The sequence below is a fragment of the Neolamprologus brichardi genome, chromosome 1 (assembly GCF_056152115.1).
Source record: "Neolamprologus brichardi isolate AB-2024 chromosome 1, ASM5615211v1, whole genome shotgun sequence".
In the NCBI taxonomy this organism is placed as follows: domain Eukaryota; kingdom Metazoa; phylum Chordata; class Actinopteri; order Cichliformes; family Cichlidae; genus Neolamprologus; species Neolamprologus brichardi.
The window spans coordinates 28,906,982-28,926,295 of record NC_142104.1 but is presented as its reverse complement, the minus strand read 5'-3'; the positions used below and the strand labels follow the sequence as shown (position 1 = coordinate 28,926,295).

Here is a 19,314-nt window from a genome sequence, read left to right as displayed (position 1 = left end):
CTGGTTTTAGTTTGATATGCTATAATCATGTGCACTACTCAATAAAACAGGACTATGCTAATAAAAAAAAGGAGCTGAGACTTGATGTTCTTGCTCTGTACTCCAGCACCCTGACAGGGCATTAATCAGTTCAAACAGGCTTAAAATTGAATTAATACTGACATATAATATTTAGTCTTAGTCTTAGTGAGAGCAACTACACTTGCTGGCAGCAGCAAAATACAAATCTGTTAAACCTCACAATCTTTTTAATTTAATCTTTTTAACTGAACCGTCAGCAACAGGCGCGCAACAGTCTTTAAGTGCTCTTTGTAATCATTGATTATCACAATAATTCTGTTAGCGTGTTACATAAATAGAGGATTAGATGGATAATCATTATAATAAACATAAACACACATTATGCAACACTTAATTCCAAAATAGTTGGGGCACCGTGTAAAATGTAAATGGCAACAAAATGCAATGATTTGGAAACCTCCTGAGAGCAAATTTTAATCACAATTAAAAACATGGTTAACGTGAGACATTTTACTATTTCATACATAATTTCAGCTCATTTTGAATTTGGCAGTAATATATCCCAACAGGGTTCACTGTGGTATCCATAAATGCAGGTTAAACCTTTATTGTGCAGACAAGCAGCCAAAGGTGAACACAATCCAGAAATGCTGTCGTCTTCTCTGTTATGTTTTTACACTTTTTTAAATTCTGAAAACATGGATGGAAAGAGACCATCTGGCTTGTTCTCAGGCAACAGTGCCTATGACATTTGCAGTTTGCAAAAGGGCCATCAGTGCTGAAAGGTATATAATGGCTTTAGAGGAAAATATGCTCCCATAATGTCTTTTTTCAGAGAAGGCTGTGTGCGTTTAAGCTAGACAAAGCTAAACTAAAGTGCCTACTGCAGCTATCGTGGCACGGCTTGGCAGCAGAAGACTCCAGATTCGGAGCATCATGATACAAATAATACGACAAAGAAGACACGGGACTTTTTAGCAGCAAGAATCCTCTATCAAACAAGAATGGCCCAACATTCATCTCCAAAACTCCAGCAGCTGGTCTCCCAGATGTTTACCGACTGAGGTGAGATGCTTAAAATGGTACATCTTCTTAATTTAAACACTGACTGTTTTATATGTTGTACTGTGGACAACATATAAGATTCGGCTTTTATTTACATTTTTTTACAGCGTCCCAACTTTTGTGGAATTTGGGATATATTAGTATTTAACCAAATAACCATATTTTTTCCTTTCGAACTTACTCACCAGGCTGTACGCTCTCACACTCTTGCGTGTTACACTTTCGGGTGCCCTCAGGCGGTGGCTCGTGGTGACATTGAGCTTGATCAACTTCTCCATCTGTCTCAGCCCTGGTGTCAACACATTTAATAAGTCGATGCTGCACTCCAACTCCGCAAGAAGCTGAACACTGCAAGAAGAGAGGCAAACAATTTTAACGTGTTTTAAAGGCGAGTGAAACAACGTTTATCTTGTACAGTAATATCAGTGTTCCCCAAACTTTTCTCCGAGTTTATGATTGACAATTAAGGGCCACATTTCAACTGACACCAGTTAAAATATTACAAGATGTGCAGAACTGCTTCAGCTGTCAGTTAAGAGGATAGTATATTTTTGACATTCTCAATCTAAAAGGTGAATCTGAGAGGCTACACTGCCTCAGCGCTCCTGATTGGCCCCGATTCACTGATTCTCCCTAAACTCTACTCAAACACTTGTGCTCATGTGGGTGTCTCATGAAATCCCCTGAAAGACTCTGGTCGGGTGACCAGGTTATATTGGCAATACACTGTGCATAGTCTGCAATGAACTCTTTTATAGGATTGCAATTTTTGTTTAAGGATTTCTACTTCAGGAAAAAAAAAACAAAAAAATGCTGTATGAAATGAAGTATGAAATATCCATGATAACAGGATGGACATCAAATTATTTTGTAGCCTTCTATGCAAGGTAATCATGATCCTTTCGTACCTCAAGCAATAATGCTTCATCAACGACAGGGATGCTCTCGTGATTTTGGTTTTTAAATGCAATCAACAATGCCTTCGTAGTACCTGTCCCCATGATCCGGTAAGCCACTGAGCACAAGGATGGCTATTACATGACTGGATGGTGCTGGGCTCGTGGTCTCTGTCGCATTGATCCTCCTCTGGACAGGTGACGATACGCTGCTGCTGACCTCCTCCGCACACCTCAGAGCACTGAACAACCCAGAGCACAACAGCAAACACATGGAGGCTGTAAATCTCAGTGTTTAGGTTGACTGATTGATTCTATGGATTTCAGACATTAAACAAATCCAAGGGGACGACAGAGATGTTGAAAAATCCACAAAACACAGCACCGAATTTTAAAAAAGAACAGTAATCCCCCCCATTAAAAATAATTTGATGGCTTAAGTAAAAAATTGAAAATAGATTCCATAAATACGCCACAGCCTGACACCTATAAGGCTCTTTGGTTTTCAGCATCTAGATGTGTAACGACAGCCTTTCATAGCATTGTTAAAAGAAAAAAAAACATCACGGCTGTGTTACTGGCACAACACACCTACACCAAATCATGACAGCCATGTGGACGCACCTCTATTATCTGTCAACTATATTGAGGAGCATGCCCATATTGTACAAGTAATAGAAGCTCTGCTCTTATACTTTGATGTGTAAAGCCTTACAGCCTTGACTGAGATGACTGCAAAGCTTAGACGCAAGAAGAAATTTAAATTCAACAAGGAATTACTACAGATGACATTTAATGCCCTTTTTTCCCTCTAAACGTTCCCAGAAGCTAATTTTTTAAAATTGATTTGATAAAAATTAAACTGTGGAGGCTTCTTCGACATTGATAACCCATTAACTGTGACCATTTTTGTTACGTAAAGATTATGAGGTAAACCACTTAAAAGAACAAAGTCTTTGTCTTTAACCCTGCAGCCAAAGTCATGTTCTTGAGTGCAGGCAATTATAGACAAACACAGTGTGTCTACCAGCTGACTGTCTTTCAGATTTTTTCCTTTTTTCCACTCCAATGATAAAATCTAATGTTGCATTGCCTTCAATTTTATTGGATTGAGAAATTTTATCTGTGTATACAGAACTGCTTTTCATCACAAAGTCACTAACCCTTTGTTTTATATTACTGACCTGACCCCAGGAGGAGGTGTACCATTCAAGACATGGCTGAAGGTTACAGGGCATCGTTGTTTGGGGCCTGGAGGACATGGCTCGGCAGTGGAAAGGTCGAAGGGGTCTTTGGTCCCTCAGGTCAAAGCAATGAACCTCCCGCAGTTTAATGCCACCTTCACAATTGTTGGAGCACTGTGAAAACACATGGCCCAACAATTAGAGACAGAGTAGAGTCTTCTGGCACTGTGCTCCCCCCCAAATTTGACCACGTGTTTTTTGTACCAGCAGACTTGCTCCATTTAAAGGCCTTTAAGCCAAACTGTCGTCTTTTCCACTTTTTGTTCATCTTTTTTCTGTTGTGCCTGAAAGAGCACATGCCAGTAAGCAGTAACTATGTGTTGTGTTGAGCTTACCAGTAATAGTTTTGTGTAACAGTTGAGAAACGGCTGCAATTTCAGTGTGTTAGCCCATTTTCAATGTAATGTTAGCCTTGAGCTAACTGCTAGACACCTGGGGCAAATAATCAGTAAAGTTTTCGGGATATGTTTTGTGTTTACGTGAGATGTGCATGAAGTTTAATGACTCAGTGTTTGATATTGTAAAAGCAAGTCAATGACATCATAAATATAACGTGTTGTTTTTTTCTTTCTGTATCACAGTGCTTCTGACAGTAAACAGTTAAAATGTACCAGCTGACTCCTGGATGCGGACTTGTTGTTAGAAATCAGCTTCACACCTTAGTGAAGGCAGAAAAGGCTTCACTTACTTCCAAGGTCTACAAAGAGCAGAAAGTCTAAAGAGGATGAATCATCAGCAACACTTTCAGTATAAAGAGCAGCTTTATTGTCTTGCTCTTTATTAGCTTGTAGCCTTCATTAGGGTAACCCATGAATATAAAGAAGCTTATTTGCAATGTGATTTTAATGTGTTTTTTCCACCCCAGAAAGCTGGTATCTAGTCAGGTTAGTCAATGGATGGCTTTAAAAATGGATTACCAGCAATTCTTGTTGCCTTTAATTTAGTATAACTTAAACCAGATGATCAGAAGTGTATTAATCCATGAAATCTTTAAACAGCAGGCACAACTTTCTTCTCATTTCCCAACCTGTCCAAAAAGGTACAACTTTAACCTATCACTCTCAGTTTTACACAGAGAGCTGGAAACAAGAAGACTTAACACAAACAAAATGATGGTTTTGTTCTGCCTTTTGTACCATTTCCATATGGTGCTCGTTTTCTTACCCAAATCTACGTTTACAGAACTACACAACTCGATTTCTTCCGTTGTATGGAACAGGTCCATTCCAAAAATATTTTCACATCACTCGTTTCTCTAGTGCTGGTTTAGCTTACTGGGTTGGACAGACAACCCATAAGTATACATGCATTGGTCTTTCTTCTGTCTTCTCTCTTCTACCCCATTACAACAGAGTCAAACTGTCTCTGTATGTATTATTGTAGGATCTACCTGCATGAGGCGACTGTTGTTGTGATTTGGCGCTAGATAAATACAATTGAACTGAATTGAACTGAACTTGGCATAGAAACAATGGTCTAGCTCTTTTTTAAGAGATCTTTTTGTAAAATGAACACTCGTGTTTACTTGAGGCAGATTTATTTATGAATTGGTTTTTTATAAATATTTTATAAATTAGCAGTTTTCTTAGTAAGCATTTCAGGCTCCAATATCTAACAGCCAGTAACGATATGGATGAAAATCTTGGTTTACTTCTATGCAAAAGGTAATATGTCTAAAGTCTGCACTAAGATGGAGAGTATGAATCCATCCTCATGGGGAAAAAACAAAGGTGCCATGGCAACAGGATCTAACACTGACCTCACCGGGGAATGTTTTCATATTTCTCTTTGCATTAAACAAAGTCTGATTCAGTTTAAATCGGTACATCATTTGCACTGCTCAACGGTGAAACTTGTAAAAAAACATATCCTAATGTTACCCCAGCATGTTTACACTGCCACGAAGCTCCAGCTATTTTAGCTCGTATGTTTCGGGACTTTGGAATTTTTGAAGATTTTCTTTCAAAGCCCTGTCATTTTTGTGCAGAAAAACAATAACACTGTCCATACATCTTCATTTTCAAGCTCTCTCTTTTTTTTTTAGAGCTCATAGTTCCTGCAGCACAACCAAAAACAATCGCTTTTGCATCTTTATTGGCAAAAACATTTTCTGTCTGACAAACCTCCATCTTTCAACATGTGGATGAAAGAAGCGCTTTCTGTGACTTTTCATTGAATGTGTAAAAAAAGAAAAGGCGATGATGTTTATTCCTTCCATAAATGTATACTATCTTCATCTTATTCATATCCACCTCCATGTATTATATCAAAGCTGTTTTCTTTTTCTTTCTATCGTGTATCTGTAATCCCAGGGGGTGGGGAACATTGCATCGGTTTGTTTTATTGTTATTGAAAAACTATAAAATACGGCTGCAAAAAAATAAGTCTACAGCCAAGTCTACGACACTGAGCTCAATGCAAACATAACATCAAAATGCCAACATGCCCACATTTATTACACCATGCATAATGTTAGCTGTTGTCCAACTTTGAACTAGAATATCAGACACAAAGCATTGACTTGCAAATCCAGTCGGAGATATTAGAGTTCAGTCTAGACCAAAGTCGTAGACAAATCACCGTTGCCTAAAATCCTGCCGTAATAAAAAATAGTAAATAGAAAAGTCCACCTTATTACAATTTTATTTATTTAACTTTTGATTTGTATATGATATATACATATATATGATATATGAAACAAGTAGTCTCACCTTACTCCATTCCCCAATTTTCCATGTAGAGCATGGGCGCAGGTAACACCTCTGGGCAGGTGCGGGCCTCTTTGCTGGATCACAGTCCGACTGTGATCCAGTACTGCAAGCCAAAGTTCTCCAGATAGCACCGAGTCCACAGGTGGTGGAGCACTGCTCGTAAACATAATAACTCATATTAGAATCATTTTGTGCTGCACAATTTTATGGCTGGATGCACAAAGAACACCAGCAAGCACAAGAAAAGCTTGTGAATAAGAACACATTTGAAATTTAGAGATGTTTTCGGTATTAAAGCAGTTTATTATGTACGTTGACGCTTGCTGTGTTAACCTTAGCTCAAATCTTGTCCCTAAAGAATGAAGATAATGCTTTTATTTTGTGTTTTTTATTTGCCTGGAAAAGAAAAGGAGGTGTAATGTGTAAATTATTTCATACGTACAGCACTCCAGTTGCCAGCAATCCAGTAGGCAGCTGCAGTGTTTTGTGTGTGGGCGTAAGTTTGGACAGATGTTAGGACAGCTGGAACGGTTGGCAAAAAGGCCACAGCGGGTGTGGGCGACTCCGAGTCTTGTGCTGATGTTGTGCTGTGTTGAGGAGTGGCTCCTGAGCTTGTTGAAACCTGGTATGAAGAGCCAGGATCACTGTTAATGCCGCTCCTCACCACGGGTGGAAAGGCTATTTCGTTGTAGTCATAATTCGCTACATCAAACAACGGAGCTTGAGATGTGGGATACGTTCCAGTTGTTTTAGTGAACTCTGGCTTTGATGGAATCGGTTTCATCGTATGCGTTGGGAAATCAGCTGGAGAAAACTGAGTAGGAGGTATGATTGCTGTTCCAGTTAATGATGTGGAGGCCTCTTGGTTACCTGAGATGAGCAAAGAGGAAACAGGGGGAGGAATGGATTTCTCAGAGGCAGGAAGTGAGGTTGTGCTGAGGTCTCTGTCGGTATCCCGTGAATAATTCTCGGTAGTGGCGTATAATGTATCAAAATTAGTCTGATCCGTGTTGACATCATCCATTGTGAAGGCATTTGAAAATAATGTTGACCGACTGGGTTGAGGTATTTCTGCAGTATTTTCATCCAGTGGAACTTCAGTCTTAATTTGAATTGTAGTTTCTGATGTGGGGGGACCTGAAGGTTCTGGACCCTCGACATCCTCCTGGTCTGCAGAGATATAGTCATAATTATCATATTCGTTTGTTTCCTGAGCCCCTTCAACAGTAGAGTCAGGAGTACTGATAGCTGTTTGTTGTCTCGGAGTAGAAACAGTCTGCTTTGGAGTCATAGTGACATCCTCAGTGTCATTCTCCTCCTCACTGAAGCTGTCATAGTTATTTTCAGCCTCCTCTGCATATTGCCCCCATTTCACATCCTGTAAAGGCTGCTTTGTAGTGGAACCCAGACTAGGCACGACACTAATGTTTTCAGGCAGCCACAGAATGCCATGCTTCTCTGCCGCTGGTTTTGATTGCTGAGTTGTAGACAATAGTGGAGAGTGAGTGGTCGACACAGGCAGAAGAAAATCCTCAGAAAGATAGTCATCCAAGTTTTCAGAATTTGATTGCAAAACCTCTTTTTCCGCTGCATTTTTACTGCCCTTTGATACGTTCACTTTTGTGTTCTGAGGATTTTCGGTTTCCAAAGTGTAGGCAGTGGGCTTTGGAATGGCTGAAGTAGCTGTGGGAGTGGCTGCAATTTCTATGTGAGCATCTTCTTTCACACTGTGGGTTGGCTCGACCTCCTGCGAAACACTCAAACCGTGACTGACTGAATTGTTTCCATTGCTCCCAAAGTCATCTGACAAGTCTTCATGGAAGTTGATAAAGTTATAGTCATAGTAAAAATCGTCCACCGGGACATAGTTGTCCTGAGAGTGATCAGTATTTTCAATGTTGTTGTGGTAGTGGAAATCTCCCTCAACGATGTCATTAAGGTCGTTATGAACTCTTGGCTGCTCTCTGGTGGTGCTGTACTTGGCAGGAGGTTTGACTTCAGGTATGGGGTTTATTTCATTAAGCACTTCTTTGCTGGACCAGCCACTTCCAGACCAGTCGAAACCTCCAAAATTATCGACAATCTGTGGACATTCCTGGATGTAGCAGGTACTGACAGCTAAAGGTTTCTTTTGGGGGTCACAATCAACCCCTGTGTTTCTAGAGCAGGTAACATTACGGTGACGTACTCCACTTCCACAAGACAGTGAACACTGTAAGAGGAAAAAAAAAGAAAAGACCAAAGCATTATTAAGCCATGTAACAGCTCTGTAGATTTACAATGTGCTTAAAAAACATAACAAAGACTATAAAATGTGTAAAGCTCTGTTGGAAAACAATATGATGATGTCTTCCATAGCGCTGGTACCCGCATCAAGCTCAGGTTTAAGAGGTGTTCCAGGACAGCTGGGCAGCAAAGGACTTCAGGACCTTAGGACTGATGAGATCGGGGGTCTAGACTTAGTGTAGATAATCCAGCTGTCACCTCACCAGTCATGACAGCCATGTGTCTAGGCAGGTTAATCTGAGAGGAGGATGGACAGCAAGGAGTTCTGAAATGGAGGTAGCTGAGGAAGGCTAAGGAGGTGTTAAGATTGGTGCTGTGTGGGGAAGGGCATCAGCCATACCTTCACTTAATGCTATGTCTTTCTCAACTAGTCCTTGTCACAAACAGGCTGAGCAGTTAAGACTGAAGGAGATGAATATCTAAACCATACATTTATGGTCATCCTTCAAACAGCTGTGGAGAAACAATTTGATCTGGACAAAAGATTTCCGTATATCCATTCAAAAAGGCCTGGCAAAACTAATAAAGTACAGAGAAATGCTGAGAATAGGGAGAGGTCAGGGTATAAATGCTCACATTTAAACACCCTTAAATCTGGCTTCTTGCCTTATTCCACACTGTGTCTATGTGTAATAGAGTCAGAGAATAGTTACACAAAAGACATTTAAGCAACCAGCAGTGTCTTAAATGATCAGTAACACTAAATGTGTATAACAACTGAATTGTATTTCAAAAAGCTTGAGATGTGAAAATGTTTTGTGTGAACGAATGCTTTCAAAATAGAAAAAAACTAGAAAACTTTCTGCACGATTAGTAAATAATTCATTTTCCCCAAATGTGAAGGTTGCTGTAAGTAATTCTGGTTAAACCTGAACCTCAGATTCTGACCCACACTCACCTTTGACCAGCTGCCAGTGGTCCAGTCTGCTGGGCAGGGGATGTGTGTGTTGCAGGAGGATAGTGACTCAGGTTTGGGGATGTGTTCACAGTTACTGGGCTCCAGGGCTTTCTGCTCCTCCGCACTTAATGCTTGAATGCAAAGAACTGTCCTTTTAGTTTGGCCTGAGCTCCCACAGGTCGCTGAGCATTTCTGCCACTCCCCAACCCACCATCTACACAACAAGACAGAAAGATTACACTGATTTCAAATGCAATGCTATCCTTTGTGTAGAATAAGAGTGTATTTAATAACTGTGACAATAAAGATGAGTCTTGGTGGTTTTAGATGGCTGTATATATACAGCCATCATACATATATACTAGGGGTGCAACGATACTCGTATCGATATTGAACCGTTCGATACAGTGCTTTCGGTTTGGTACGCATATGTATCGAACAATACAAAATTTTTAATTTATTTTATCAACTTTCCTTCTGACGGTGCTGTCTGTGTTGAGCGCTCAGTGGATCTGCGCTCGACAGTGCAGCCTAGGCAGAGTAGTCGAACGCAGATTCACTGAGCGCAGGGCAAGCTAGCTAGACAGAAGTTAAACTGTTGCAACATGGCAAATTGAACCTCCCCCACCTTCATTCAGATCTGGCGTTTGGAACTATTTTGGTTTTCATATATGTATATATACATATATGTATATATGTATATATACATATATATACATATATATACACATATATATATATTAGGGGTGCAACGATACACAAAATTCACGGTTCAGTTCGATACTTTGGTGTCACGGTTCGATATTTGTTCGATACAAAAAAATGTTCATGTCTTTTTAATTTGTCATTTATTAAAATCATAAATATATATTTTAACTCAAAAGTACAGTTTTTAAATTTAATGTTGCTGAAACAACAAAGTAATAAAAAATAAATCTATCTGATGGAGAAATCACTCATCTTTGGAAAAGAGAGTTTATTACAGAGAAATGTCTCTTTCCAAAATAAAAGCTATACTATACGCTTCTTCTGGGCTATATTCTCAGCAGCATGTTAACCATATCAGGTCCCCATAAGGAGAATCATGTGCTAATGGCTGTCTAAATGACTCGGGTAAAGTTTGTAGCACGCGTGCTTGTTGTTTTTGTCCGCTTCCACTTGTCTTTGCACTAGGATGATGTCGGCGTAAATGTGCAGTCATATTCATTGTGTTCCCACTAGTGCTGTCAGTGTTGATCTGAAATGAGGTTAACGCCACATTGACATTTAGTTTCAAGCAAAAAAAGGCTATTATGCATACATAACAGTATTTTTACCCTTTATATTGCTCATTTTTTTACAGTGAGAATGTATCCATCCATCCATCATGAATATAAACCTCGCTGCCTGTATTTGATGTGTGACTTTTATAGATTTCCATCAACACTGGAAATAAATATTCTAAAAAAAATCAGTTATAGAGTTTCTACATGCAAAATCTTTACTGGCATGTTTTACATCTAACAGAGAAATAAAGATGATATTTTTCACTCACTTTTTAACAAGGCATGGCAACAGCAGGGAGCTCTGCAGATTTGATTTGTGTAAATTTATTTTATTTGCCTGCTGGCTATTTCACTTCTCTTGTCTTGTCCAATTAAAAAAAAGAAGTCAAAAGGTAATTTTTTCAAAAAAAGAAAACAGATAAAAAACAATTTGTCTTCAAAGGCTTGAAAAAGTAAATTGAAATAAATGTCAAACTGCAATTTTTGAGTTAATTAAAACTGTTACAACATGGAAATTTATTCTATAGAATAATATTAAACTTGCTGTAACTTTAGGTTTGGCAGCTTTGATTGTTTGATGATTGTAGAGCACGCAGAATTTTTTGTGTGTGCGAGTGTTAAAGTACCAACACTGCACGCGTCCTTTTGTAAACCTGGGAGACAAAAAAAACCCAACTCACATGGCTGGACAAGGATCCTTATTACAGCTGGTTTGGTTGTGGTCAAGTCGGGTTAAGTGGTCACAGAAGTGCCCCTCAACTATCCCAGTTGTCTTTTCCACACAGTGGATAATCTGCCTCTGAACACCTGAAATACAGAAGAGAGAAACTTTCTGTGACACCTAGTACACAACTTATAAATGATTATAAGAAACAAAACAAAAAGTGTCAACATATTTATCTGTTACACATTTTAAAAACTGAATCCGACACCAAGGGCTGTAAAAAGATGTTAACAGACCAGCCAGGTGGTTTCACTGTTCGATTATTAATTTAAACTAAAGGATTACATTTAAAGGATTTACAACATAATTAAAAATATGGGTGGAAGTGGAAAAACAGAGCTGCCCATTTTAATGTACATTTTATTTGCAAACCCTTTCCATAGCTTTCACAACAAAAGTAATTTTGAACCATTTAACATTAAGAAAAAAGACTGCTACACTGGCACATTTGTGTTTTGATTCATTCACTTCATTGTGAAATGGTGTATGCTGAGATAAATGCTGCGAGCAATGTAAATGAGCCAAAAAACGAAGACGAAGAAGAAAAAACGTATGAAACACATTTTGAATCTTTGCTTTAAATCCATTTTTCAGAACATCACTTTAAACCCTAACATAGTCAAAGCCCATTCCAGTTGATTTTAGTTCATGGAGGGGTTGGTAATATGTTTACCAAACACGAATTTACAACAGTATCACACAATTAGTCTTAAAACCCACAAAAACCCAGTATTTACAACACTGTCATGTTAAGCCACCATGTTGCAACTGACTGAAGGCGACTGAGGCCAGACTGGTGGCTGAAAGCCAGCATTGCTGGCAAGCCTGACTGGACAGAGGTACCAAGATGGGGTTCTCCAAGCTGTAGCTGTGCCACTCTTGTGGCTGCACACTGTCCTGTGGCTATTTCAGCAGGACAATGCCTCCTGTCAGAGTAGCGCCAGCCTTTCAGGATGACTCATATCCAAAACCTTCCTTGGTCAGCATTCAGTCCCGTTGTTCCTCCTACTGAAAATACCTGGGGACACGCTGGCTCGAGGTGTTCATGAGAAGCATCACAGTCAATAAACCATTTTGCAGATAAACCAAGAATCTGCATTTTTGTGACTAATATATAAATATTTGATCTAAATCCATATGCCCGTGTTGTTAAGCAGTTAAGAGCTATCGTTCTATTTCAAACATATGGACAACCAATAACAGATTTATAAACAAACACACTAGTAAACGTAATTTAATGGCAATGATTAAAACAAGGTAAATAAAAATAGTGACTCAAGATGAGTTAAGAAGAAAGAACTGTGAAAAAATGTAAAAAACATTTTAATGATGATAGGTTTCCTTTATTTAAGTGATATATAGAAAATTTTAAAGCCATTTTTAAAAAAAATCTCTGTAGGCAGAGTGTTTGAAATATGTGCATGTTTAAACGTGAAAGGATTCTGATTAAATATTAAACGTTTGAACAGTCCTGTTGAATTTTAACAGTATGCTGAGTACCAACTGCTCCTGTTCCAGTGATACCTTTGCTTTTACGTGTAAAAAATATAACGAAAAATCGACCAAATTCTCAAAGCTTCTCAAAGCCTGTGTCATGTAGCTCTTCTCCTCCAATATTTTACAAATTTGTTGGTTGTTAATTTTAGCCACCTGACGCTAAATGGTTACACCACAAGAAAAGATATCAACAGAATCGTGGTGTGCATATACGGATGGTGAGTCTTTATGGTTTCAAAAAGCACTGCACTAACTGTACCTAATAGGCTGACAACAGGTTTATCTCATGTGACAACGCTCTCCATCATTCCTCTCACTCTCCTGAGGGGACTTTCATCCTGTCGAAGCAGAAGACAACCCTCGGCTCACAGCGCCCTCTGCTCTGATCCTGCTGAGGGCCACAATGCACATTTGATAGCTAATTTACACCTTCATAGATACGTCTTAAGGGTCATGACAGCTATGTGAGATTGGAAGCTGCACAGAGACAGAAAGAAGAAAAGAAATGATATGGGGGAAAAATACAGAGAAACACCCCATATTGATGACATGATGTCCGTGGCTAAATTTAAACACTACTTGGACAAATAATGTTCTCTTATCATGAATTCTTGGTACACCGAGAAGCTTATGAATGTGGGTAAAACAGGGACACCCAGGGAAGGTAAAGAATCTCCAGCTAGATATACCATTGTACTGTCTTGTTATTGTGTACTAACTAACGAATACTAAAGCAGATGAGGTTACTGTATTAGCTCTTCTGTACTTCTGCTGCTGCCCTTATGGCATTTTCAGAATTAAGCCTTTCACTTCCAAATCTCTGAATCCCACCAAGTCTACACAGCCCACTCAGTAAAATGATTTCCATCAACATATGCAGATGTTTCAGCTTTGGTCATCGGGATGAAGAAAGTGGCATCCAAATATCTCTGATGGAAAATGAATCATGTTTTAAAGCCAGGAGCGATTTGAACTCTGGGAAGAAATGGTCAACAAACACAAGGAAAACATGGAAGCGCCACATTAAGAAGAGCGCTGTTATATCGTGAGGCTCGGACTTTTTTCCTGTATAGCGGCGATATTTATCACTGAGTCACCACGCTATAAAAAATTGTCCTCTTTGAAAAAACAAAACAAAAAGACTAAACAATAAAGCATTATCAATGCTTTAGTAAAGGAACACAATGTGGTTTGTGTGCAGGTTTTACTTGAAGCGAGGCTCAATAGGAATTTTCTCGCTGGTGGTTGTAAAGTGATATTTATGAAAGGATCAACAAAGGCAGTAATGAAAGACACTCGGTGAAGCTTGTTATTGTTACAAGTATTGGCATGATTAAATTTATCACTCTTGAAAATGCATTTGAAAGCAAAGTCAAATAATATTTTTCATTTGTCTCCGAGAACAGGACACCAGTTTCAGTGATTTAGTTTCATTATCATTGAAAAGTCTCTGACTGATCTTCAAGCTCAAAACAACATCCCTATTTGGGAGGTTAATACAGATTTCCAGCTTATACAGATAAATGATGTCTAATAAAATAAAAGCCTGAAAAAAGAAGAGGAAAGAAATATCTAAACACTGAGCCTACTTGGCAAAATTGGACAAGCTTTAGCGGTTGCAGAAGCTTGTTAGAACGATTTGGCAGTTTAAAATGGATTTGAACTTTGAACACCATTCAATTACGTATATTCATTTCCTTTTATCTTATTGAAAAAGAAGACATTCACTGGTGCTTTCCAGAAACAGAAGTCAGAAGGGATAGAGTCATTTTTATCTATATTTAAAACAACATTTAAAGAGCTATATGACAAATAAAGAGTTACATAAATAAGGAATGAAGCAAACCACATGAAAATACCAAAGATGCAATCCTGAAAACACACAAAAAAGTAAACACAGAAACTCTACACCTGGTATCGAAAAATCTCCCAGCTTTAATCTTTATGTTACAATCTAACACTAACCAATCTGAACTTCAATCTTGTTACCAGATCATCCAAAACCAGAGGCAGACTGGTGCTAACTATGTAGTGACTTTAAAACAACAACAACAACAAAATTACACAAAAAAAAGTAACGACAGAAAACCTTTCATGCCCACATTCCCACTGACGGGCAGTATCAAATCAGCAATAAACCTAAACCCAACTAGCTGGATGTCTGTGAACTGTGGGAGGAAACCCGATTACGCAGAGAGAACCCACACAGACACGAAGAGTCCACACAGAAAGGTCTCAGCCAAATGGTGGATTCAAACACAGGACCTGACTGCTGTGAGGTAATATTGCCAACAACCATGCCATCATGGTGACATACAACTGACAAGTGACATTTGGGGTTTAAATGTTATGGTATACAGCAGCGGTCCCCAACCCCCCGGCCACAGACCGGTACCGGTCCGTGAGTCGTTCGGCACCGGGCCACGAGTGTTGAGGCTCAGATATGAAGTTTATGGTTTTCAGGGTTTTTATCGTTAGCTCAGATTCCCTGGGTCTTTTCCCGTGTTGTAGTTTTGTGTCTTATTTTGAAAGAAATATTTACGTGTTACCACAGCAACCAGAAAGTATTAAGGGGCAGAGAGGAGGACGTTACTTTCAATGTTGTTGGCGCATTTCAGGAGGACGCTGCTAATAAAGTTACACAATTACACAGTGAATTCCTGTTTATTATTATATTTGCAGCATATCACAGTTTTTGTCTTGGTCGTATCATTTTATTTTGTTGTATTTATCCGCATCACCTTAAAGGCCGGTCCGTGAAAATATTGTCTGACATTAAACCGGTTCGTCGCGCAAAAAGGTTTGGGGACCGCTGCTATGCAGCATCCAACTGGGCACTAAAACTCCTAAAGCCCCACTGACTCCCTCAGTGTATTCTTGGATACATAAAAGTACAGCTTCAGTGCTACGACAAGCTTTAAAAGTTCAAAATCAATGTCAAATCTAAAAGAACCACGCGGTCATGGTGTCCGCGAGTATATGTAAAAGGGATGAAAGGACTTGTTCGAAAGGCATTTCTTTCTTCTTTATGAAACTTCCCACACATTGGGAAACGCATAAATCCTGAGTGGGTTTACACAAGGCTGACAAACAAAGGTCTCCACCTCCACCATAATCTTCTGTATGTCTCATCTTTGTAACCTGCAAAATGAGTTTGATTCATTACGCGACAATTTGACAACCTTGTGAAACTCTGAACTGAAAAATGAGGCAATTACAGTACAAAAGGAAGATGAGCAGATGTGAGAAGAAATTATAAAGGCGAAATCAACTGCAGGGCAAGGCTCTGGGAGGGGGTCCATCCATCAGGGCCACACGGGAGAGTGGAAAGTGATAAGAAGCAAAAGAGATAACAGGATGGCACAGCGAGGGCAACAAATAGCAAACAATTGATCATACTGGCCTCTTTAATCTTAACAAGATTTTTGTATTTGAAATGTGTGAAGCAACAGCATAAATGCTTCTCCATCATTCTTCATTCTTTTGTTGTTTCTCAGAAACTATTGACTGTCTTGTGACAAATTAAAGTCACCTCATGTTTGACCCCCTATAGTGAGCTGATGTAGTAGCTCTGCTTCGCTGGCTAGAGCAGAATATCTGTAAATCAATACAAAACTGTTCTGAACAACCACTTTTATCCTGTGAAGAAACACTTTTTGTGTTGATGGGAACAGCCTCGTGCAGGATAACAATGTCTCCACGAGAGCTCACTCGTGGGTTTAATGACTCTGAGGATGAATATAAATCATCGATTTCACTGGTCTTCACATCATTAAACGCCTATGGGATTTTTTGAACAGTACGCTCCACCATCATCATCAAAACAGTCTCTATTCCTCCACATGCAAAAATAGTGGCATGTGGCACATTTTCCACAATAATCTCTCTCACTCCCCGCACATTTGCCCACTTATATATAGCAAAGCTGTTTCTCTTACCTGTTCCGCAAGTAACGCTGCACTCAGTCCACGAACCGTATTTCCAGTAGAAAACTGACACCGGGGTGTTGTTCTTTTCTGAGACATTTTGACTGATGGTGTACTCGTACCTCACTCCTGGATTGGCCTCTTGAAAGAGAAGCTGTAACACACGAGAGGAAAAATAAGAAACGTTTCATGGCAACAGAAAGAGAGGTGCAAGGTAGAATCGAAAATAGTTATGCTGAGTGGTGAAATTTTACTTCCCTCACCATCTCTTATTTGCACAGCTATAGACTATTTCCAGTTTCAACAGAAATTATTATAGTTACTACATTTGCTCATTTGGAGCAGAACTGTATGCAGTTTAAAGACTTGAGTTTAAAAGTTTTAAATACGATAGTTACTCTTAAAAACCACCGATGCAGCTGAAACAATTTTTTTGTCTTCATGAAAGTAATCAAAATGCAAAGGACTTTGTTTCCCAGCCTTTTCATATGGGAATAAACAGAGTCTTTCTCTATGACTTAGAAAGGGATAATGCATTTAAAACCGTGGGTTTACTCATACCTGAATCCACAGAAGCTCTGTAGTGGGCCCTGGAGATGTCAGGTTTTCAAGCTGTCCGGTCCTTTCATAGGTGAATACTGTTCCAGCAGCCTTGTATTCTCCATTCCACTGGATCGTCCAGCCACCATTCAGGAAATACTTGCTGGGATTGTCACTTCGGAGTGCCAAGAAATTTCCAGCTGCACCCAGCTCCTCAATGTGAATGTCCCAGGCTCCCTCTGGGATCAGTCCAATGTCTACATAGCCTAAAAAGATGTGAAATGTTAGTGAAAGAACAATCTTTGTGAAATAGAAATACAAATATTCTGTTACGCGGTGAACAAAAAGTGCAGATTATGGTGGAGAAAAAAACAAAAACTTAGTGTGTATTAGGCTAACGTAACGGCATTTAGAAAAGAGAAGAAAAGGGAGTTAAGTTGTAAAATAGCGACCTATTGTTTCAAATTTGTTTTCAGTCACTGTAACAAATGTGAAAGTCAGAATTTATACCTGGAAATCTTCCAGGTGTATCCACAAAACATTCAAAAATGTTACATCTATAAAAAACATACTATTTTGGGAGGTTATAATCTGTTTTTTTTTCCCACAGCAAAGATTTTGTGGAATAATATGTTAAGACAACAACAAATAAATCCTGAACTCTGAAACAGAAACAGCTCGACTCAGTTTACCCATCATCCCTTTTGATTTCTTACATCTGTTCTTTGTACACATCTTTGTGATGTGTCAAAATAACTTTTGTGAGTAGGGTTGATGTAAAAAACAGAAAAGAAAACAACATACCCAGTCCTTCACTCTCTTCAAATGCTTTCCTCACAGTTGTACAGGTGGAGCCGTTACCATTGCACACTCCACAGCGATCCTCTACAGCAGTGGAATCTATCGCGTAATCACAGCCTATATTCTGTTAGAAACATGCCACAAAAATGATCAGTATCACGATAACGGACATTATGTAGCAAATGTGACTTGGTGAAACTTTGAACTGTGGTAGTTCCTGTGTACATTGCTTTCTAAAAGCCAGAAAAACAGCAGAGGCTGTCTCATGTACCTTTGACTTGTTTGGAGAGGGCAGATGATGCAAATGAAGCTCAAAGTAAACCCTAATATTATAGTTTACTATTTATTTATTTACTTTTGAGGTTGTTTTTCTAGATACTGTACTCTTGCATGGTGCAAATGAAGGCACAACATGTAATCCAGATAAACAAAAGGCAGCAGTTGAGCTGCCTCAGGTGGTTCTCTTACTTAAGTCCATTGTGCATTTCAATATATTTCTTAATTATGTACATGCAATGGCAGAAGGGTATTCAATTCTGTTCTATTCTAAAGTTAAAGCTAGGAGAAATAGCAAATAAATAGACATTAATAGCAAATACATTCTACTGAGAGAGTTGAAAGCAACAGAAAACTGAGTACCTCAAAGATGCATTTATATACAGTACTTGAATAAAGGTATGTACTTATTTTGTATTTATTTATTTTACCAAACTTAGGATGGGAACATGCTTCCCTGGGTGTTTCTAGATTATACATGTGAATAAAACTTGCTTTTTATGTTACGGAGAATTAGATTTTTTGAGACAAAGAGGGTGTTGTTGTGTGACAAAAATGTCACAAAATGTCATGAAGTCAGATACCCAGAGTCAGAGACTGCTGTCCACTCGGTACCCAAATAGTGTCTGTTTTAATGACTGGCATTTTAGCCCAGGGCGATAGGCAAGTAGAGGCTGCTATCTTAAGATAACAGCCTCCAGATTTGTTTCCCCTGCCATTCCTTCTTTCTTTTTCTATTTTTTTTAATCAGCATGCTTATTGTGACCCAGAATGTCAAATGTACAAAATTCGCCAGCAGAGAAAACAAGACAAGCGCCAACTCAGTTTACTGCATGAACGACAGACCACAAACGCAACAGAAGAAAAAAGATCCCCATCAATCAATACAAAGTTTTTTCGGTCAACAGAAGAAACACCTTCAAACCTGAGGACAGTATATATAGAATGCCTTGTATTGCTTTAATACCTTACAAATGCTGTTGATGCATATATCTCGCTTTTTGTTGCCTTCATAACAAGGTGTCCCATCAATGACAGCATCGCGCATCTTCTCAGAAAAGTTTTCATTCAGTGGACGGCAGTGCAGCTCACAGGGGTTCACTGTTTTCACAGAGAGAAGCGGTAACAAAGTGTTGGCGTGAAAATGGAAATTTAAAAAACAGC

General features: G+C 39.0%; 1 protein-coding gene across 2 annotated transcripts in view; it reads right to left on the bottom strand.

Moving 5' to 3' along the window:
• Positions 1-19,314, bottom strand: part of adamts7 (ADAM metallopeptidase with thrombospondin type 1 motif 7) — a 71,392-nt gene that overhangs the window by 10,035 nt on the left and 42,043 nt on the right. For both annotated transcript variants that reach the window (XM_087840596.1, XM_087840597.1), the window contains exons 13-23: positions 19,118-19,251; positions 17,878-17,998; positions 17,095-17,339; positions 16,546-16,687; positions 11,067-11,193; positions 9,122-9,335; positions 6,380-8,149; positions 5,938-6,090; positions 3,167-3,340; positions 2,078-2,224; positions 1,272-1,434 (exon numbers count right to left, since the gene is read on the bottom strand). In XM_087840596.1, the coding sequence (XP_087696722.1) occupies positions 1,272-1,434; positions 2,078-2,224; positions 3,167-3,340; positions 5,938-6,090; positions 6,380-8,149; positions 9,122-9,335; positions 11,067-11,193; positions 16,546-16,687; positions 17,095-17,339; positions 17,878-17,998; positions 19,118-19,251 (3,390 nt within the window). The remainder of the gene's footprint in view (positions 1-1,271; positions 1,435-2,077; positions 2,225-3,166; positions 3,341-5,937; positions 6,091-6,379; positions 8,150-9,121; positions 9,336-11,066; positions 11,194-16,545; positions 16,688-17,094; positions 17,340-17,877; positions 17,999-19,117; positions 19,252-19,314) is intronic.